This window comes from Bison bison, unplaced genomic scaffold (genome assembly GCF_000754665.1).
Source record: "Bison bison bison isolate TAMUID 2011002044 unplaced genomic scaffold, Bison_UMD1.0 scf7180017864456, whole genome shotgun sequence".
Classification (NCBI taxonomy): Eukaryota; Metazoa; Chordata; class Mammalia; order Artiodactyla; family Bovidae; genus Bison; species Bison bison.
In genome coordinates, this window is record NW_011495018.1 from 8,992,424 (window position 1) to 9,014,225 (window position 21,802).

General features: G+C 50.7%; 1 protein-coding gene across 25 annotated transcripts in view; it reads right to left on the reverse strand.

Moving 5' to 3' along the window:
- DMBT1 (deleted in malignant brain tumors 1) overlaps window positions 1-21,802 on the reverse strand; it is a 53,732-nt gene that overhangs the window by 6,343 nt on the left and 25,587 nt on the right. For 17 of the 25 annotated variants that reach the window (XM_010859206.1, XM_010859212.1, XM_010859210.1 and 14 more), the window contains 18 exons: window positions 20,334-20,657; window positions 19,529-19,558; window positions 18,914-18,940; window positions 17,519-17,842; window positions 16,866-16,892; window positions 16,237-16,269; window positions 15,428-15,454; window positions 14,799-14,831; window positions 13,982-14,008; window positions 13,096-13,249; window positions 12,597-12,799; window positions 11,878-12,198; window positions 11,354-11,380; window positions 10,725-10,757; window positions 9,632-9,661; window positions 9,254-9,395; window positions 7,415-7,623; window positions 6,148-6,332 (listed from right to left, as the gene is read on the reverse strand). In XM_010859206.1, the coding sequence (XP_010857508.1) occupies window positions 6,148-6,332; window positions 7,415-7,623; window positions 9,254-9,395; window positions 9,632-9,661; window positions 10,725-10,757; window positions 11,354-11,380; window positions 11,878-12,198; window positions 12,597-12,799; window positions 13,096-13,249; window positions 13,982-14,008; window positions 14,799-14,831; window positions 15,428-15,454; window positions 16,237-16,269; window positions 16,866-16,892; window positions 17,519-17,842; window positions 18,914-18,940; window positions 19,529-19,558; window positions 20,334-20,657 (2,156 nt within the window). Of the gene's footprint in view, window positions 1-6,147; window positions 6,333-7,414; window positions 7,624-9,253; window positions 9,396-9,631; window positions 9,662-10,724; window positions 10,758-11,353; window positions 11,381-11,877; window positions 12,199-12,596; window positions 12,800-13,095; window positions 13,250-13,981; window positions 14,009-14,798; window positions 14,832-15,427; window positions 15,455-16,236; window positions 16,270-16,865; window positions 16,893-17,518; window positions 17,843-18,913; window positions 18,941-19,528; window positions 19,559-20,333; window positions 20,658-21,211; window positions 21,242-21,802 lie in introns of all 25 variants that reach the window. The other 8 variants (XM_010859208.1, XM_010859207.1, XM_010859198.1 and 5 more) reach the window with 5 other exon arrangements.

Consider the following 21,802-nt stretch of genomic DNA (forward strand, 5'->3'; position numbering starts at 1 on the left):
CAGAATGGGAGAAAATAATAGCAAATGAAGCAACTGACAAACAACTAATCTCAAAAGTATACAAGCAACTCCTACAGCTCAACTCCAGAAAAATAAACGACCCAATCAAAAAGTGGGCCAAAGAACTAAATAGACATTTCTCCAAAGAAGACATACAGATGGCTAACAAACACATGAAAAGATGCTCAACATCACTCATTATCAGAGAAATGCAAATCAAAACCACTATGAGGTACCATTTCACACCAGTCAGAATGGCTGCGATCCAAAAGTCTACAAATAATAAATGCTGGAGAGGGTGTGGAGAAAAGGGAACCCTCTTACACTGTTGGTGGGAATGCAAACTAGTACAGCCACTATGGAGAACAGTGTGGAGATTCCTTAAAAAACTGGAAATAGAACTGCCTTATGATCCAGCAATCCCACTGCTGGGCATACACACTGAGGAAACCAGAAGGGAAAGAGACACGTGTACCCCAATGTTCATCGCAGCACTGTTTATAATAGCCAAGACATGGAAGCAACCTAGATGTCCATCAGCAGAGGAATGGATAAGAAAGCTGAGGTACATATACACAATGGAGTATTTATTACTCAGCCATTAAAAAGAAGACATTTGAATCAGTTCTAATGAGGTGGATGAAACTGGAGCCTATTATACAGAGTGAAGTAAGCCAGAAGGAAAAACATAAATACAGTATACTAACGCATATATATGGAATTTAGAAAGATGGTAACAATAACCTGGTGTACGAGACAGCAAAAGAGACACTGATGTATAGAACAGTCTTATGGACTCTGTGGGAGAGGGAGAGGGTGGGAAGATTTGGGAGAATGGCATTGAAACATGTAAAATATCATGTAGGAAACGAGGTGCCAGTCCAGGTTCAATGCACGATACTGGATGCTTGGGGCTAGTGCACTGGGACGACCCAGAGGGATGGTATGGGGGGGGAGGAGGGAGGAGGGTTTGGGATGGGGAACCCATGTATACCTGTGGCGGATTCATTTTGATATTTGGCACAACTAATACAATTATGTAAAGTTTAAAAATAAAATAAAATTAGAAAATAAATAAATAAATAAAAGACGCTTACTCCTTGGAAGGAGAGTTATGACCAACCTAGATAGCATATTAAAAAGCAGAGACATTACTTTGCCAACAAACGTCCGTCTAGTCAAGGTTATGGGTTTTCCTGTGGTCATGTATGGATGTGAGAGTTGGACTGTGAAGAAGGCTGAGCGCCGAAGAATTGATGCTTTTGAACTGTGGTGTTGGAGAAGACTCTTGAGAGTCCCTTGGACTGCAAGGAGATCCAACCAGTCCATTCTGAAGGAGATTAGCCCTGGGATTTCTTTGGAGGGAATGATGCTGAAGCTGAAACTCCAGTACTTTGGCCACCTCATGTGAAGAGTTGACTCATTGGAAAAGACTCTGATGCTGGGAGGGATTGGGGGCAGGAGGAGAAGGGGACAACAGAGGATGAGATGGCTGGATGGCATCACTGACTCGATGGACGTGAGTCTGGGTGAACTCTGGGAGTTGGTGATGGACAGGGAGGCCTGGTGTGCTGCGATTCATGGGGTCTCAAAGAGTCAGACACGACTGAGCGACTGAACTGAACTGAACTGAAAGTGGTTTTAGTGGAGAAGGAAATGGCAGCCCACTCCAGTCCTCTTGCCTGGAAAAGCCCATGGACGGAGGAGCCTGGTGGGCTGCAGTCCACGGGGTCGCAAAGAGTCGGACACGACTGAGTGATGTCACTTTCACTTTCAAAGTGGTTTTGCTGCTGGGGGAACCTTGCCTCTTCTCTGACCTTGGTTTCCCTTTTCTCCTGTCAGAGGGAGGCTCTGGGCTGCAGGGGATGCCAGAGCCTGCACTTTGGCCTCAGGTCTGGAGAAGAACCTAGAAGGGGCTCTATGCCTTCCAGGCCTCCATGGGAAGTGTTACTCGATCGGTTGTGTCTGACTCTTTGCGACCATGTGGACTATAGTTCACCAGGCTTCTCTTGTCCGTGGGGTTCTCCGGGCAAGAATACTGGCGTGGGTAACCATTCCCTTCTCCAGGGGATCTTCTGGACCCAGGGATTAAACCCTGGTCTCCTACATTACAGGCAAATTCTTTACCACCTCAGCTACCAGGGAAGCCTCTATGGGAAGTATGCTGTATTTATATTTTCTTTTAAAAAATGGGGAACTTTATATTGGAGTGCCAGTGATTAGCACAATAAATCACATAAATGTTGCCATCTTGTTACTTCTTCAAAGATGAACTGAAGTGTCTTCAATTTGTACATTTACATGAAAGTGTTTTTGAATCCACATTTGTCTCTGGTTTCCATGGTCAAGCTAGATTCTGAACGCACACCAAGCCACGTGGCATGCGAGTTTAGTTCTTGATCATAAGAAGCCGTTCTGATTTTAAAATTCATTATTAGACATCTGCCCAGGTGGCACTAGGGGTAAGGAACCCACCTGCCAATGCAGGAGATGCAAGAGAGGTGGGTTCAATCCCTGGGTTGGGAAGATCCCCTGGATGACAGCATGGCAACCTACTCCAGTTATTTTTGCCTGAGAAATCCCATGGACAGAAGAGCCTGGTGGGCTGCAGTCCAAGGGGTCGCAAAGAGTCGAACACTACTGAAGCGACTGAGCATGCACGCCCACACTGTGCAAGGTGTGGGATGGGTGGGGAGACCAGGCTGTCCTGGCCTCTACATTTGCCCGACACCGGCTAAACAGGGTACCTGGAGGAGATGCAGATAGTTCCAGCTACGGATCACACTATCCTGTCTTTGAATCTCAGCTCTGCCACTCGTGACCATGTGGCCTTGAGCAAGTGGCTTAACCTCTGTAAGCTTCTGTTTCCTCTTGATTAAATGGGAATAAAGTTTGTCTCAAGAATTTTGAAAGTCTCATTGAAACTCAGAGTTCAGTGTCTAACACGCAAACTAGCCATTAGTAATCTGATTATAAAGGCTGAGGCTCTGCACCAAGGGGCGTAGGCCATGGCAAAGATGAATGAAATGTGGGCCTGCCCCAGAGGCATGGTTTGTAGAGGATACAGGTATTTAAATAAGCAGAGGAATAAGAATTAACCTACGCGGCCCGCGACCATCCAGGTTAGAAGACCAGGGCTGCCCTGTGGCTTTGGCATCTCCTAACAGAAATGAAGGAACACAGATGGAATAGCCCAGACATCAGAGGCTCCAGGCCGTACATTTGGAGCCTGGAGGGGTGGTTGCCTGTGGTGGACCAACTTCCCCTGACTAAACTCAGGACAAACCAGAATCCAATATGACTGATCTGTGAAATGTAAAAGCCAGGTGGACTAGAGCGTTTGCAGGGCGTGACTCATCTTCTCTGCACTTAGGCCTCCATGACCCACTCAGATCCTCCCAGAAGGAGATCCTATGGGAGCTGGGTGACCACAGTGGTGACTGCAGACCCTCGGGCCCAGGCACCCTTCCGCTGCCCACAGGCTCCTCTGGTTAGCTAATCAGCACCCCCTGCCTCCATCACTGTTCCTTGTGACTGAAACAGACGAGGCACTGCGCCCTTGGGGCCCCTTGCCTGGCACACAGCAAATGGGTAGAATGTCTTTGGTGACTGACAAACCCTCTGATCGTGTGTGTCACACACACTGCACACATTTGAGCACTTCATGCTGTATATTTGCTGCAGACCTAAACCTAATAAAAAACTTCCTAGGTGGCTCAGTGGCACAGAATGCGCCTGCGAATGCTGGAGACACAGGTTGGATCCCTGGGTCAAGAAGATCCCCTAGAGTAGCATTCCAGTATTCTTGCCTCGGAAAATCCCAGGGACAGAGGAGCCTGGGGGGCTACAGTCCATGGGGTCCCCAAAGAATCAGACACGATCCAGCAACTAAACAACAACAAACCTAATAAAAGTATTTGCTCTGTGTCTGTTTCCTGACATCATGAGAAACGCTGAGCTGGATGAAGCACAAGCTGGAATCAAGATTGCTGGGAGAAATATAATAACCTCAGATAGGCAGATGACACCACCCTTATGGCAGAAAGTGAGTAAGAACTAAAGAGCCTCTTGATGAAAGTGAAAGAGGAGAGTGAAAAAGTTGTCTTTAAGCTCAACATTCAGAAAACTGAGATCATGGCATCTGGTCTCATCACTTCATGGGAAATAGATGAGGAAACAGTGGAAACAGTGGCTGACTTTATTTCTTGGGGCTCCAAAATCACTGCAGATGGTGACTGTAGCCATGAAATTAAAAGACGCTTACTCCTTGGAAGGAAAGTTACGACCAACCTAAACAGCATATTAAAAAGCAGAGACATTACTTTGTCAACAAAGGTCCATCTAGTCAACGCTGTTGTTTTTCCAGTGGTCATGTATGGATGTGAGAGTTGGACTATAAAGAAAGCTGAGCACCGAAGAGTTGATGCTTTTGAAGTGTGGCGTTGGAGAAGACTCTTGAGAGCCCCTTGGACTGCAAGGAGATCCAACCAGTCCATCCTAAAGGAGATCAGTCCTGGGTGTTCATTGGACTGACTGATGCTGAAGCTGAAACTACGATGCTTTGGCCACCTGATGCAAAGAGCTGACTCATTTGAAAAGACCCTGATGCTGGGAAAGATTGAAGGTGGGAGGAGAAGGGGACAACAGAGGATGAGATGGTTGGATGGCATCACCAACTCAATGGACATGGGTTTGGGTGGACTTCGGGAGTTGGTGATGGACAGGGAGGCCTGGCGTGCTGCGGTTCATGGGGTTGCCAAGAGTCGGACACGACTGAGCAACTGAACTGAACTGAACTGTTCCCTGACAGACAAGATCTGGAAGTGGTTACTTAGGTGGCACTCAAAAATTCAGATCTTGAATGGAGAGTTTGAAATAAATTTGCAAGAAGTTAAGTGCAACAACTCTCAGAGTGCCAGCAGTGCCATGCTGATGGCAGTAAGAGGCCCGACGTTCTCATAATCCCAGAGCTCCGTCTGCCTTTGCAGGCATCTCCCCCACCAGGCTGGCCCATCACACGCTGACTATCCATTTCTCAGCTTCGCAGAAATGCAATCACAGGGCAGGGCATCTGGCGTGCCTGCCTTCTTTCACTCAGTGCCACATTTTTGAGATTCTCAGAGTCTGACGTCAGCCCTGCCCCTACCTACCTGGCTAAGGAGCCTTAGGCAATCTGCTTGACTCCTGGAAGCCCAGTCTCCCTGCTTTTCAAGTGGGATGATAATGAGGGAAGGCTTGTTGCATCTTGTTGCTGGGGGACTCGGGGAGTTTGACAGGGACTGATCTCAGGGTCTGTCACTTGTAGGGTGACAGGATCGAGGAGTTTCCTGGGACATAGGACTTCTCGCTAAAATCAGCCAAGCCCCACGTCAGCCAAGACAGCTGGTCACCCTAGGTGGTGACAGCTCAGCAAGTGACACCTGCGGAGGCAGATGTATTGTGAAGCTAATAAGCTTAAGGACTTCCCTGGCGGCTCAGTGGTAAAAAACATCTGTCTTGGTTTGATGCTTGGATGAGGAAGATCCCCCAGAGAAGGAAATGGCAACCCACTCCAGTATTTTTGCCTGGAGAATCCCATGGACAGAGGAGCCTGGTGGGCTACAGTCCATGGGGTTGCAAAAGAGTTGGACACAACTGAGCGACTAAAAAACAATTAAGTTTTGGCTTTAGCACCCCCATCCCCACCCCGACCCCAAGCACAGGTCCTCCCAGGGGTCAGCAATATGCTGGCACCACCATGCGTTTCTGTAAGATTTCTAAAAGTAAGATATGCTTGCGTTCTTTCCATGAAGGAGGCACCCATCCCTCTCACCCACCCCAACCTCAACCTATATAAGCTCTAGGACCTTCAAAACCTGGAACGGCCCCTGGGAGTTGCTACTGTTCTTGCTGACCTGATGGCAGCCTGCCAGGCACCCTCTCTGATGGACACTGTGGGAAAAAACTCCCCGCTGACCTTCCTTCTTTTTCTGTTTGAACGTGGCTGGAGCCACATCATGACACCAAGGAACACATTTATATCCTCACCCAGATTATGTTCTGGTTATACCACAGTCATGTTTTCTGGGTCCCCAGGATTCCCAAAGCATAGCATCCTTTGCTAAGAAAGCTTGCTTGGCAGGAGGTGGGGGGAAGCTCCAAGCTTACCTGCTGGATGGTGCCGCAGCCAGAGTAGGGGATCACGAACGTCACCAGGCTCGACGTAATCTGGGGCTGACACTGGTAGCTTGAGTCCGAGCCGGGAATGGCAAGGTCCCTGACAGAGTAGCCCAGGGATTGGAGGTAGCTCGTCCTCACTCTGGCTTCCATGTGATTTTGCAGGCAAAGCAGCTCTGGGGGCCAAAGGCAGACAGTGCAGTCAGTCACCGCACCCCCGCTAAGCCCACAGAAAGACTGAGATGGCTGGCCCATGGTCTTCCTGTGGACACAGCTCACCAACCCCCCTCCAGATGCCCTGGGGCTCAAGTCAGTTTCATTCGCCTGAGACCCCTATGAGGGCACAGGGACTAGGATTCCTCTGATGGAGAAATGGAGGCAAGATGTAAAACAACAAAATGTTTCTGCCAGGTTGCCATTTATCCTTTTAGTAGGATAGCACTTGGGCTTTGCTGGTGGCTCAAATGGTGAAGAATCTGCCCACAATGCAGAAGACCCAGGTTCAATCACTGAGTGGGAAAGATCCCCTGGAGAAGGGAATGGCAACCCACTCCAGTATTCTTGCCTGGAGAATTCCATGGACAGAGGAGTCTGATGAGCTACAGTCCATGGCATTGCAAAGAGTCGGACACAACTGAGCGACTAACACACATACACACAGAGTAACACTTGGGGCAACTTGCAGGGATGTTGGGAAATCAACATCCTTAGCTATGGACTTAGCATATGTCCTGCAGCTAAGGGCAGGTCAGTGCTTAAAATCCTGACTGCAAAGATAGCCAGCACATCTCCTTGCCCCGCCCCTGGTCAATCTGTACATCAGTCCATTTAACAGATCCAACCATGGCTGCCATCCTCTGCTGGATGTGGCTGAGAGAGCAGCTCAGACCACTTTCAGGAATCAGCTGAATGTGCTAGATCTCAGGACAAGGTCACAGTGTCCCTCACTCTGGGAAGGCCACAAGGTCTCAAGCCAGGTGGTCCCCTCTGCCCTTGGCACTGACATCTCACTGTCTGATGACAGCATCTTCTCACCCCTTCTACTTCGTCTCTGCTGACCATAGAAAGGCCAACCCACCACCCATCGGCCAGTCCTGGGCAGCCAGAGTCCCCAGATCCCCTGCTCTTGGCCCCCTTCTGCCCAACACCAAGCCTTGGAGGCCTGATGGGGTGGCTCTCGTTTCTCCTTCCACAGCCCTGGGATGGCTGAGCCACTGAAGGCGCTCAGAGGTGTCACTCCAGATGGGCGGGGACTTACTCGTGTTCCCATTGGAAAGAATGGAGAAATATTCAGCTGAGAACCCTCTCTTGGTGATGGAGATGTCGCTGATGAAGCGGATGGAAATGAAGTTGGACGATGAGGTGAAGGAGCCCCTTGACCCGTCACAAACCCGGGCGAGCAGCGGGGAACTGTGGTGGGGGCCGTCGTACACTTCGATGTAATCATAGTTACAGCCGCCTTCCAGCCTGCAGAGACGGAACACACAGTCTGGCTTCACTTCCAACCAGGATTTGATGCCGGCGGTCAGAGGCCTTACGCCTCTAAGCCAGAAACTCCGACAAAATTAATAATCGAAAGGAATAGACTTTCATTTTTTACCAGAGTCAATGTACAATATTACACAAGTTATGGGTGTAAATACAGTGATTACAATGTTTAAAGGCTATACTCCATATATACTTATTTAAAAAATATTGGCTATCCTCCCTGGGCTGTATTGAAAGCATAGAGCCTTGTAGCTTGTTTTCTACGTCATGGTTTGTCCCTTTTCATCCCCTACCCTGAGCGCCCCTCCCTCAACCCCTCTCCCCACTGGTAACCACCAGTTTGTTAGACTTTCTTAAATCCAGTGGAGGTTCATCCTCCCATGACCTCCATACATCGGTCTTAGTCCTGCCTTTTGGGGTCATGCATATGAAATCTACAGCTCCTCTCTTGACAGCCCTTCGCAGTACGTAAGAAAGAATGACATCCCACCTTCGACTTCTTCTTTGATGAAAAAGACCCCAGTTTCCCATAGAATTTTTTTCTTAAAATCCATGAATTCATAGTGACAGAAACAAATAATTGAACAAGTAAATATTGGGCAAATGAGATAACCTCTCTGCAGCTCGGATTTCTTATTTATAAAGGTGAAATCTCCCAATGCAAGTGTACTGAAGAGAGCTATCAGGAGGCTCTAACAGTGGAAAAGTGCTTCCTAAGATGCCACAAACGGTGGTCACTGATATTAAGATGCTGGCTCAGAACTAGTCACGGTCAACCTTCCTCTGTAGAATTTCATGAGCTTTAAGTACAATCCCCCAAATGAATAGTAATGATGAAGAGATTAAAATAACATCATATCTTTTGCAAAACTTCACGCGAATTTCCAAGGCAGAAACTCCCAGGCCACCGCAAGCAGAAATCAAGAAAAAAAAACTACTTTGTTCAGTGGTGACTGTTAGAGAAAAAATGACGGTACCCCCTTTCCAGGACTCTACAAGCTACTGGTGTCTCAGTGTGGTCACCCCTGCCCCTTGAGCCAGTCATATATCCTGGTGGTTCTGATGTTGTCTCCTCTGCTTAAAACAAGGATTCCCACCCTTCACTGGATGAGGAACAGATAACCTAAGCTCTGTCACAGGAATTATTCCTCTTCTGCCCGAAACCACTCCCCCAAGAAAGAGGGAGCAGAGAGAAAAGAGTTCAGAAAAACTAGTGTGGTTGTTAATAGGATTCTTTGTGCTATTACTACTTCTAACAATAACCCCTCCCATTGGGTAACACTGCCCGAGTATTTTCATATATTTCTCCTGTGACTTTCCCAGGAACCAGGAGGGGAGGGGAGCGGATATTATATTCTCCTCTTTTGAGGCTCAGGAGAGTTAAATGACTTCCTGAGGTCACGCAGCAAAGCAGTGACGGACCTGCAACTTGACCCAGGACTCTGATCCTGGCGTCCCCTCCACGGCTGCTTCTAGGCTCGGTCGAAAATGGAACCCATAGAAAAAAAGGGCAGTGGGGCAAATATCTCTCCTGAAGTGCCATTTCTCTCCTCCTAGAATGTCTGCAAGGGGCTCACCACATGGCCCTCCCCGCTGCACATGCACTCACTGGACATCTCTGAAGGTCACAGTCACTCGGTAGTTGTTTTGAACTTCAATGTCCCACACACACTTGGCGTTGTTCGGATAGTTCCTAGGGTAGAATGGGCTGGAAAAGTTCCCTGAAAACTGGGTCAGGAAGCCTCCGCAGGCTGTTGGGACAAAGGGAGAAATGCCGATGACGCGCAGTGTACACTGTACAGTCACATGGGGGAAATCCACCGGGAGGTGCCTACACCTGGACTGCCTACTGAGGGTCGGGGCGGTGCCCCTACAGGGAGGCCGTACCTAGGGAAGCCCTCTCCTCACTGTTCTCCTCATCCCTCCCCAGTGTCACTGTCATCAAGGAGAAGGGAAGGGGGACTGGTCAGTGGGGCTCAGAACTTACTGGCTGGGCCGGTGACGTTGTAATCAGGATCTGTTGACAAACAGAAAAGATAATGATCAGTTTCCTGGCAACCTTGGTTCAGCTGCTGAGTCCTTGTCAGCTCTGCGCTGGAAAAATGCCAACCCCAAGTTCCCAGAGAGATGCCAGATGCGGGACTTGCCCTCTGGGAGCTCACAGCCTAAAGAAGAGGATGGAAAAGAGCAAATCCCAGCCTCCAGGGATGGGACTGTGATGGAGCAGAGCCCAGGAGGTGCTAGGAGCTGGGAGATTTGGCTCCTGATCCAGACTGAGGAGGGAAAGGGGACGGGTACACAGAGAGGTGAGGCCAAAAGGTCAGAAGTGTGCTCTAGGCAGAGGGAACAGCATGTGTGAAGGAACCTAGGTATGAGAGTAGCTGGCATAACTGGGGACCCCCTATGTGGATGGAGCAGGGATGGGAAGGATGGCAGGAATCAACTCCACAATGGGAAAGAATTTGCAAGCCCTAGAGATTATCCTGAGCACTGAGGATCTGGGTCCAGACGGTGCTGAGGATTCCAGCCTCGAGGCCAGGACAGACCTTGGCATTTGATGAAGATACCCTAGAGCACTGCAGAGAATGGGTCAGGGGGAGGGAGCCTGAAGCTGCTGCTGCTGATGTAGGAGACAAGGTGGTGAGGAGGGGAGGCTGTGGATGCAGAGGAGACGTATGGGGCAGGGTGGGGGCAGTGAGCGGTGGTTCAGCACCCACTCAAAAGCAGGCTATTGGGAACTTTTGTTGATTACATGCCAGGCTCCATCCAGGCTGCACTGATCTGGGACTAGTGTCCCAGACGAGGGGTGGGACCTACACAGTGGGAGACTTCACCTAGACATTGACCAGAGACCCGAATCTTAGGATGGTCAGGTGATTAAAGGACAAAGAAGAGCCTGGAGAGAGGCCCAGCCCTCCTGGGGTTGGGACATCAGCTACAGAGACGCCACGTGGCAGGAAAGTCAGGAGCGGTGAACTCATTGGAGAGTGAGCGCCGTGACTACAGCCCGGAGACCAGCAGCCAAGCCTGGGGAGAGGAAACCCAAGGCCTGCGGGTCAGGTGAAAAATGTGATACTTACTCTGAGTGGGTGTAGTTGTTGGGGACAGCCAATCTAGAAAGAAAACCAAGTGATTTTAGGATATTGCTGGATCATTTTTTAATTCCATACTCAAGGGTTTGATGGAGAAAGTAAATCGTTCTTCTTACTTCAGGACTTCTCAGAGACTTGATTATACCAATTTACACTGACCAGACAAAAGGGGTTAGTGACACACCACATCCAAACATACTAGAACCAGATATTTTCCTTGTGTCATAAAGATCATTTGGGGAATCGCTCTGAACATGAAGGATTATTTAAGAGATAAACCTCTGTAGGGCTGCTATTCGGTCATAGTTCTACAATGCTGACAGTTCTGCTTGGCATGACTGGGACACTTATTTTCATAGAAGTGATCACAGGACATAATCCTCTCCACCCCACAGCAGCTCTGAACAGGCGCAGGCAGCAGGAGGTACCAGGGGACCAGAGGTTCCTCCAGGGACAGCTGAGTGACAGCCCTGGTCCTGAGGACCCAGAGGGTCACTGAACAGCCTCCAGAGTCCTTGGAGGGAAATGACTCTTCAGGAGGAGGCTGCTCTTCTATTGGAAACCTGAGAGGTGGAATCCCGGAGAGGCTTTGGCTGGGTGGGGCTGCAGGGACTCACCTGGAGTGGAGGAGTTGGTCGGTATATCTGCAAGAAAGAGGAAGTATGATCAGCCTCCACACCAAGTTGTTGTTCAGTTGCTAACTCATCTCGGGCACTTTAGGGACTCCAAGCACTGTACCCCGCCAGGCTCCTCTGACCATGGGATTCTCCAGGCAAGAATACTGGAGTGGGTTGCATTTCCTTCTCCAGGGGCTCCTCCCAAACCAGGGATCGAACCAGCATCTTCTGCTTTTAGGTGAATTCTTTACCCTCTGAGCCACAAGGTAAGCCCATAAAGCAAATGGGAGAGTAATGGTAAGCTGGATAGCAGCTGAGTGATCAGCACAAAGACCAGAGATGAAGTGGCCTCTGCAAGGTCTCCCGAGTGCACAAGTCAAGGGGTACTCTGACAAGCTCCTGCCCACCCCCACACCCTGAACTAGCCACAGACACCATCAGTCACTGGCCTCCAGTTTCCCCTGCTCCAGTTTCCAGCAGCTCAGAGGTGAAAGGGGCCTTCCGCAAATGACATCACCCAATACCTGAGCAAATGACTCCAGCATCTTCATGGTGGCCACAATTGTGGTAGAACCAGCCTCGGTTCCGGCACTGCCAGAGATTGGACTCCGCCCCTGAGCACACCACGTCATCCAAGGTGATGGGACCAGAGCCAGAGCCAAAGTAGGCATTTCCTGGGGCTGAGACTGCATATCCACAGCCCAGCTGTCTGCACACCACCTGGGCATCTTGAACGTCCCAGTTGTCATCGCACACTGTTCCCCACTGGCCACCATGGTAGATTTCCACACGCCCAGCACATGTGGGATGGGAGGAGTTCCAGTTCACCAATCTCAAGCTGACATCTGAAAGACACATGCTGTAAGAGGTGATGACCCCATCCCCCAGCAAATACCCAAAGCCAATTAACCCCTGGTTCTTTCCCCATCCCAAAAGCCACCCAATGACACTGATCAGTGAATAAACAGCTACATGATCCACCTGGAAGGGGCTCTTGACATCACAGAGTTCAGATCCCCCATCTTCTAGATATATTCTTTTCCGCATCTGCTTCCATATTCTTTCCACACGGTTTATCACAGGTTACAGAATATGGCTCCCTGTTCTCTACAGTGGGACCTTGACGTTTATCCATTTGAATGTAGTAGTTTGCATCTGCTAATCCCCAAATCCGCATCCACCCCTTCCCCAAAACCCCATCCCCTTGGGAACTACAGATCTTTTCTCTATGTCTGGTACTCACTTCTTGGAAAGGAGTTATACCAAGCAGAAAAACCAGTTTTTTGGACACTGCCGTCACTCCGAAATCGAACAGTCAATCGGTTGGAATAAGAAGTGAATATTTCCCTGGTGTAACGACAGATTCTCCTCGCTGAGGCATTGCTACTCAGCGGTCCATTAAGGATTTCAACATAGTCATAACTGCAGCTACTGTGTGTCTCCAACCTGTATGGAAAACGGGGTTCATGTCAACATCAGGATGTCTGCTGCTCATAAACTTTGTAGCTATTTTGAACTTTATGAGAAATGTCCTTGAATCTAAGATCTTCTTCTTGCTCTTTCTTAATCAGATCAAAGGACTGCCCAATATTGTCTGATACTTCCCAGTGGGGACCAGAGAAACCTGAAATGTAGTCCATGGTACCTGAGAGGGGAAAGCCTCCTGGCCCAGGACCCAACCGAAACCACAGGGTGGTCCATGGAAGATGCCTCCTTCTCCAAGTGGCCTGGGGGTTACTTACTGCAGACTGTCGAAGCCCAGGTTTATGAGGTAGCCGGGGTTCACTTGTATTTCCCAGACACAGTCGGCGTTGTTGGGGTAGTATCCTGGGTAGGATGGGCTAGAAAAGTTCCCACTGGCACTGAATAAGAAGCCACCACAACTTGAAAAGGAGCCTGCAGAGCAGAGAGAGAGGAACATTCCCATTGTGGTGGGTCTCCGGGGGTGTTGTGACCAGCGGTCGTCTTCTGGGTGAGTGTCCTCAGGAAGTCCTTTTCCTTCCTGCAGGACTTCTCAGTGCCTTGACCATTCCACCTACTCGGAGACTGGCCAAAAGGACTGGCGTGCACAGAAGCGCACCTTCCAATTTTGGCACCAGATGTTTTCAAGTGGCCCTAAAAATGGCAACCCACTCCAGTGTTCTTGCATGCAGAATCCCAGGGATGGGGGAGCCTGGTGGGTGGCCGTCTATGGGGTAGCACAGAGTCGGACACGACTGAAGCGACTTAGCAGCAGCAGCAGGAAAGATCATTTGTGGTTACTCTCAATGTGAAGGAGCATTTAGCAGAGAAAGCTCTGTAAGGCTGCTACTCCGTCTGTTTTGAAAATGGCCACAGTTCTGCATGGCATGAGTGGGACACTTATTTTCATAGAAATGATCAGAGGACCCAATCCTCTCTCTCTCTCACTGAACAGGCACAGGCAGCAGGAGGTGGCAGGGGACCAGAGGTCTCTCCAGGGACAGCTGAGTGACAGCCCTGGTCCTGGGGACTCGGCTGGTCACTGAACCGATTCGAGTCCTCGGAGAGAAATGACTCCCCAGGTAGAGTCTGCTCTTCTCTTTCTGGAAACCTGAGAGGGTGGAATGCCAGAGACAAACCTGGCTGGGTGGGGCTGCCGGGGCTCACCTGGAGTGGAGAAGTTGACTCCTGGTGCTGCAAGAAAAGAGGTAGCATGATCAGCTTCAGCATCCACAATGGGCTGCAATGAACCCATCAGTTTCCTGAGAGATGCTGAGTGCCCGGCCCCTTCATGGCCAGAAAAGGGCGGCCTAGGAGTTGCACCCAGGAGCTGAATAGGAAACATCAATCTTGCATATCGTTCTTCACAAACATCAGCAAATATCTGGGCAATTTCACTCTTACAAACTGGATGTCCCCTCCTCGATGTGAGGGATTGACCTTGCCATTGGCTGAAGATGACCATCACTGAGAGAATGGATCATGGGGAGGGGCAGGCTGAAGCTGCTGCTGCTGTAGGGAGCCCGGTGGGGAGGAGGGAAGCGTGAGCATGCAGAGGGAATATCTGGAAGCAGGGTGGGGTAGGGAGCGGTGGTTCAGTGGCAACTCAGAATCAGGCTGTTGGGAGCCTTTGCTGGTGACACACCAAGCTCAGCAGTGAAGCAGAGTCCATCCAGTCTGCTCTGACCCCCGACTAGTGTCCCAGGCAAGGAGTTGAACATAAACAGGTGGTCAGCATCATCTAGAGACTGACTAGACGTAGGAATCTCATCCCGGTCAGACGAGTAAAGGACAAAGAAGAGCCTGGAGAGAGGCCCAGCCCTCCTGGGGTTAGGACATCAGCTGGGGTAATCACCTGGCATACAGTCAGGAGAGGTGGACTTATTAGAGAGTGAGCACCCTGACTGCAGCCCGGAGACCAGCAGCCAAGCCTGGGGAGAGGAAACCCAAGGCCTGCGGGTCAGGTGAAAAATGTGATACTTACTATGAGTGGGTGTAGTTGTTGGGGACAGCCAATCTAGAAAGAAAACCAAGTGATTTTAGGATATTGCTGGATCATTTTTTAATTCCATACTCAAGGGTTTGATGGAGAAAGTAAATCATTCTCCTTACTTCAGGACTTCTCAGAGACTTGATTATACCAATTTACACTGACCAGACAAAAGGGGTTAGAGATACACCACATCCAAACATACTAGAACCAGATATTGTCCTTGTGTCATAAAGATCATTTGGGGAATCGCTCTGAACATGAAGGATTATTTAAGAGATAAACCTCTGTAGGGCTGCTATTCGGTCATAGTTCTACAATGCTGACAGTTCTGCTTGGCATGACTGGGACACTTATTTTCATAGAAGTGATCACAGGACATAATCCTCTCCACCCCACAGCAGCTCTGAACAGGCGCAGGCAGCAGGAGGTGCCAGGGGATCAGAGGTTCCTCCAGGGACAGCTGAGTGACAGCCCTGGTCCTGAGGACCCAGAGGGTCACTGAACAGCCTCCAGAGTCCTCGGAGGGAAATGACTCTTCAGGAGGAGGCTGCTCTTCTATTGGAAACCTGAGAGGTGGAATCCCGGAGAGGATTTGGCTGGGTGGGGCTGCTGGGGCTCACCTGGAGTGGAGAAGTTGACTCCTGGTGCTGCAAGAAAAGAGGTAGCATGATCAGCTTCAGCATCCACAATGGGCTGCAATGAACCCATCAGTTTCCTGAGAGATGCTGAGTGCCCGGCCCCTTCACGGCCAGAAAAGGGCGGCCTAGGAGTTGCACCCAGGAGCTGAATAGGAAACATCAATCTCGCATATCGTTCTTCACAAACAACAGCAAATCTGGGCAATTTCACTCTTACAAACTGGATGTCCCCTCCTCGATGTGAGGGATTGACCTTGCCATTGGCTGAAGACGACCATCACTGAGAGAATGGATCATGGGGAGGGGCAGGCTGAAGCTGCTGCTGCTGTAGGGAGCCCGGTGGGGAGGAGGGAAGCGTGAGCATGCAGAGGAAATATCTGGAAGCAGGGTGGGGTAAGGAGCGGTGGTTCAGTGGCAACTCAGAATCAGGCTGTTGGGAGCCTTTGCTGGTGACACACCAAGCTCAGCAGTGAAGCAGAGTCCATCCAGTCTGCTCTGACCCCCGACTAGTGTCCCAGGCAAGGAGTTGAACATAAACAGGTGGTCAGCATCATCTAGAGACTGACTAGATGTAGGAATCTCATCCTGGTCAGACTAGTAAAGGACAAAGAAGAGAGAGGCCCAGCCCTCCTAGCGTTGGGACATCAGCTGGGGTAATCATGTGACATACAGTCAGGAGAGGTGGACTCATTGGAGAGTGAGCACCCTGACTGCAGCCCAGAGACCAGCAGCCAAGCCTGGGGAAAGGAAACCCAAGGCCTGCGGGTCAGGTGGAAAATTGTGTTACTTACTCTGAGTGGTTGTGGTTTGTGGGGGCTGCCAACCTAGAGCGAAAAACAAGTGATTTTAGGAGGCTGCCCCAAATTGTTAAATTCCATCATCATCATTTTCATGGAGAAAGGAAATTCTCGTCCTAATAAGGATTTCTCAGAAGCTTGACTATTCCCACCTACAGTATTACTAACCACGTGGGCTAAGTACATAGAATTCCCACCTGATTCAGGAGCAGATATTATCACTGTGGGAAAAGATCATTTGGGAAATTGCTTTCAACCTGAAGAAATTTTTTAACTGATAGATATTTGCGAGTCTGCTACTTGGTCATGGTTCTAAGTGGTCAGTCTGCATGACATGACTGGGACACTTATTTTCAAAGAAATGATCAGAGGACCTAATCCTGTCTCCCCTCATAGTAGCTCTGACCAGGCACTGGCAGCAGGAGGTGGCAGGGGGCCAGAGGTCCCTCCAGGGACAGCTGAGTGACAGCCCTGGTCTTGGGGATTCCACTGGTCGGTCACTGGACAGCCTCCAGAGTCCTCGGAGGGAAATGACTCCCTAGGAAGAGGGTGTTCTTCTTTTATAAATGTGAGAAGTGGAAACCCAGAGAGGAGTCTCACTGTGTGGGGCTGCTGGAACTCACCTGGAGTTGAGGAGTTGATCTGTGCAGCTGCAAGAAAGAGGAAGCATGATCAACCTCATCACCCAGGCTCAATGCAAGAAACCCATCAGATCCCTGAGACAGAGATGCTGAGTGCCCGGTCCCTCCATGGCCTGAAAAGGGCGGCCTGGGTTTTGTCCAGAAGAACTGAATATGAAACATCAAGTTCAGAACATCAGTCTCTACAAATGAAAAAAGTCTGAGGGGAATTTGGTCTTACAACCTGTAATCACACCCCTGCTCTGGGGGCCCAATACAGAAGGGGCTGCAGTGGATACATGAAACCCACCCACCATCTATCAATGATAGAGGAAGGGAAATAGCCCATCTTCCGTGGAAGCTCAGTGTGATTGGAGCACAGTGCAAAGAAGAGCTCTTGTTGGGAGAAAATCACTCACTAAAATGGCTGACTTTTCCTGCCAGCGTCATCTGCTCAGGTTGGTTTCCATTGTTTGTTGTTTTTGTAATTCTCAATCTACATACCCAGGGGCCAGACAAAAGCTAATATACTAAATAAGCAAAGCACTAGGAGGATTTCAAGGGAAAGGGAAATGTAGACAGTGCTTCTTGAGGGGATCAGAATGTGAGCAAGAAACCACCTCCAGAGAAGCGCACCCAGCATATTTGAGACCCACCTGAGCAGATGACGCTGGCATCCTCGCTGTGTCCGCAGTTGTGTGAATTCCAGGGGCTGTGGGAGCAGCTCCACAGGTAGGTCTCATGGCCTGAGCAGCCCACGTCGTCCAGGACAATGGGCCCTGAGCCCTGACCGAACCGGGCATCTCCTGGGGCTGAAATGGCCCAGCCACAGCCCAGCTGCCTGCAGACCACGTTGGCGTCGTTGGTGTCCCAGCTGTCGTCACACACGGTGCCCCAGGAGCCTCCGTACAGGACCTCCACCCGGCCCTGACACCTGTCACTTCCGTTCACCAGCCTCAGGGCCAAACCCGACTCGGTTCCTGGAAGGAGACAGGAAAAGTCAGCCTCCTGTTTCTTCTGAAGGAAAAGGCACTGAGGACTGAGATTCAGATTTCTTCCAGGGAAAGGCTGCTGAGGTCTAGGCAGTGAGTCCATAAGGACTGGACTGAGCGTGGTCCTCACTCTTTATCTGCAATGGCATGTGATAGAAGCCTTGACTGTGCGCTGTGGACTAGCTCTGCAGGTTCTCTGATGGCATCCCCAAATTCAGCAATTCAGGCACTGAATCCTGTCTCAGGATGCAGGTGGGAAGCCCACAGCTTACATCCCAGACCTCTGGGATAGAATGACCTTTTGCAGCTGGAGACCACTGACACAGCTTCCTTTTCCCACCAAGGTGCCGAGTTTGGCCATTCACCCCTACGAGGGAACCCACTCCATCAGCCCAAGGTTATTCTGAAGACTTTTCCACTCAGTATGCATTCAGGTACTTTCACACACAAAGTGTAGCTTGAAGCTTTTTTTTTTTTTTTTTTTTGCTTGAATCCTGAAATAACCTTGGAATTGTTGAATATCATTGGAGGACTTGGAGATGACTGGGGAGAAGGCACCTATTACCAGCAGGCTGTTCACAAACCCTCCAGGACTTGTCAGCTCAACATCAAGAACAAAAAGACTCTTTCCTCCTGTGGCAGGAGACTTGTGGCTGACAGGCGCCCCCTGGCAGGAAGCAACCTGACACTGAAGCTCATAAACAAAACCAAGCAGAGGTCAGAAAAGTGCATGGGGACAAAGAGTATTGGAACTTCTGGATCCTGCTGTACCTGAAGGTTGCCTTATGGCTCAACATCCTCGATATGTAGGCCGTGGCACCACCCAAATTAAGAGAGTACGAGTGGCCATCCTAATACTTGCAAACAAAAGCATTCTGAGTAACATATGGCACAACTCATAGGTAAAGCTTATCCATAACTCTGGCCAGTGAAGGCAACCGTCCAGAGTGGATGAGGTGGTGACCTCAGAACCCGGACCCAAGAGGCCAGAACTGCACCCACGTCTGTGGACTGGAGTGTTGCATGCTGGTAGCTGAGCAGGATCTGAATGACGCTCACCATAGTCAGTTGTTGGATACCACCAATCTGGAGGGGAAACAGAGCAGGATTACAAAGAAGGTCCGTAGAATCCTGGTCTAGTTCCTATGACTGGGATCAGGACAGTGGGTTCTGAGGGGCTCCACGGTCCGGGGAGAAGAAGCCTTTTCTGAGAGTTTGCTGTGAGCCCAGATCATGTCATCAAAGGTACATACTCATCTAATGAGGCGGCACAGCCCACAGAGCCATCAGCATGTCCTGCTGACTGGATACTTCTTGGTAATATAAACACCTGGACTCGGCCTTGGGTGGAGGACAGGAGAAAGCTCTGTCCTCTCCATACACAGAACTCTTCGTCCAGAGAATGGATTCAAGCAGAAATGACCCCAGGACACACCACCCTGTCACCCAAAACTCTGGGGAGACACTGTGTAGCCACGAAATATTGAAGTCACTGAGACAGTCCAGAGGATGCCTGAGTTATGACTCATCTGGAAGTGTCTTTCTGGTCCAGAGTAACCAGGGCAGGTACTGAGAGGTGGAAAACCTCCACAGTGCCTGCTTGGGGATACTGGGTGGGGGCCCTGGGGGCGACTGGGGAGGGGACATCCCAAGTGAAGAGGCAGCAGGACTCACCTGGCACAACCGTGGACTGGGTCTGGGAAGCTGGGGGAGAGAGAAGGCAGGTCAGACACAGTGCACAGAACGGGCTCCATGGGGGCAAAGGGGTGATGCTAAGATGCAGGCCAGGTGAGGGGTCAGTGCATGCACCTGCTCTGCCATGGATGGCGGGGCCTCTGTCATCCTCAACCCTCCAAAGATGCTCCTCCTGAGAGGTCCCAGCAGACCAGCACCCCTTATTTCCAAAGTCCAGGTGATTGCCTCTGTGTCTTGATGACACATTGGATCCAGAGTCAATTGCCAGGCTCGCAGCTTTTATGGATCCACTGAGGAATGAGACAGGGTCCCAGCCCCAGGTCAAGTCCCACGTGTGATCTCTCAGGCTCGACCTTAGGGGATGACAAGGGGGTGCCTGGCAGGTCACACAGGGGCCACCGCCCTGCTCACAGCAGTTCTGGTGTCTGGACCGTGCTTCCCGGTTCCTTGGAGGGGCCACGGTCCAGGACTCGGGAGGCACAACCAGGGCCACTGGCATCCCCAGCCCATGATCTCTACTCAGAGACCTCCTGGCAGACCTGCGCTCTTTTGCCTCTGGTTTGCACTGGGGCATGGAGCGAAATGTCACTTTCCATTTGGTTTGTTGTTTTTGTAATTCTCAATCTACATACCCAGGGGCCAGACAAAAGCTAATATACTAAATAAGCAAAGCACTAGGAGGATTTCAAGGGAAAGGGAAATGTAGACAGTGCTTCGTGAGGGGATCAGAATGTGAGCAAGAAACCACCTCCAGAGAAGCGCACCCAGCATATTTGAGACCCACCTGAGCAGATGACGCTGGCATCCTCGCTGTGTCCGCAGTTGTGTGTGTTCCAGGGGTTGTGGGAGCAGCTCCACAGGTAGGTCTCATGGCCTGAGCAGCCCACGTCGTCCAGGACAATGGGCCCTGAGCCCTGACCGAACCGGGCATCTCCTGGGGCTAAAATGGCCGAGCCACAGCCCAGCTGCCTGCAGACCACGTTGGCGTCGTTGGTGTCCCAGCTGTCGTCACACACGGTGCCCCAGGAGCCTCCGTACAGGACCTCCACCCGGCCCTGACACCTGTCACTTCCGTTCACCAGCCTCAGGGCCAAACCCGACTCGGTTCCTGGAAGGAGACAGGAAAAGTCAGCCTCCTGTTTCTCCTGAAGGAAAAGGCACTGGGACTGAGATTCAGATTTCTTCCAGGGAAAGGCTGCTGAGGTCTAGGCAGTGAGTCCATAAGGACTGGACTGAGCGTGGTCCTCACTCTTTATCTCCGATGGCGTGTGATAGAAGCCTTGTCTGTGCACTGTGGACTAGCTCTGCAGGTTCTCTGATGGCATCCCCAAATTCAGCAATTCAGGCACTGAATCCTGTCTCAGGATGCAGGTGGGAAGCCCACAGCTTACATCCCAGACCTCTGGGATAGAATGACCTGTTGCATCTGGAGACCACTTACACTAGCTACCCATTCCCACCAGGGTGCCAGGTTCGGCCATTCACCCCTATGTGGGAACCCACTCCATCAGCCCAAGGTTATTCTGAAGACTTTTCCACTCAGTACGTATTCAGGTACTTTCACACACAAAGTGTAGCTTGAATCTTTTTTTTTTAAGCTTGAATCCTGGGGGTGACGGTGGGGGAGGGGACGTCCTGGAGTCAAAAGGCAGCAGGACCCACCTGGCACAACCGTGGTCTGGGTCTCGGTAGCTGAGGTCAGACACAGTGCACAGAAGGGGCTTCACGTGGGCTAAGGGGGGGATGCTAAGTTGCAGAGCAGCTGAGGTGTCAGTCCTTGCACCTGCTCTGCCATGGATGGGTGGGGGGCCCTCTGCCATCCTCAACCCTCCAAAGAGGCTCCTCCTGAGAAGTCCCAACAGACCAGCATCTCTTATTTCCAATATCAAGGTAAGGTAATTGACTCTATGTCTTGATGACACAGTGGACCCGGAGCCAATCGTCAGCCTCACAGCTTTTATAGATCCACTGAGGCAGAGACAGGGCTCCAGCTCCAGGTCAAGTCCCGTGTGTGATCTGTCAGGCTCGGCCTTAGGGGATGACAAGGCGGTGCCTGGCAGGTCACCCAGGGGCCACTGCCCTGCTCACAGCAGACCTGGTGCCCAGACCGTGCTTCCCAGTTCCTGGGGGGAGCCATGGTCCAGGACTCAGGAGGCAGAACCTGAGTCTGCCAGTCTCTCCAGGACTTGTCAGCTGAAGATCTAGAACAAAGAGGCTCTTTCTTCCTGTTGGGATGTAGACTTGGAGCTGACC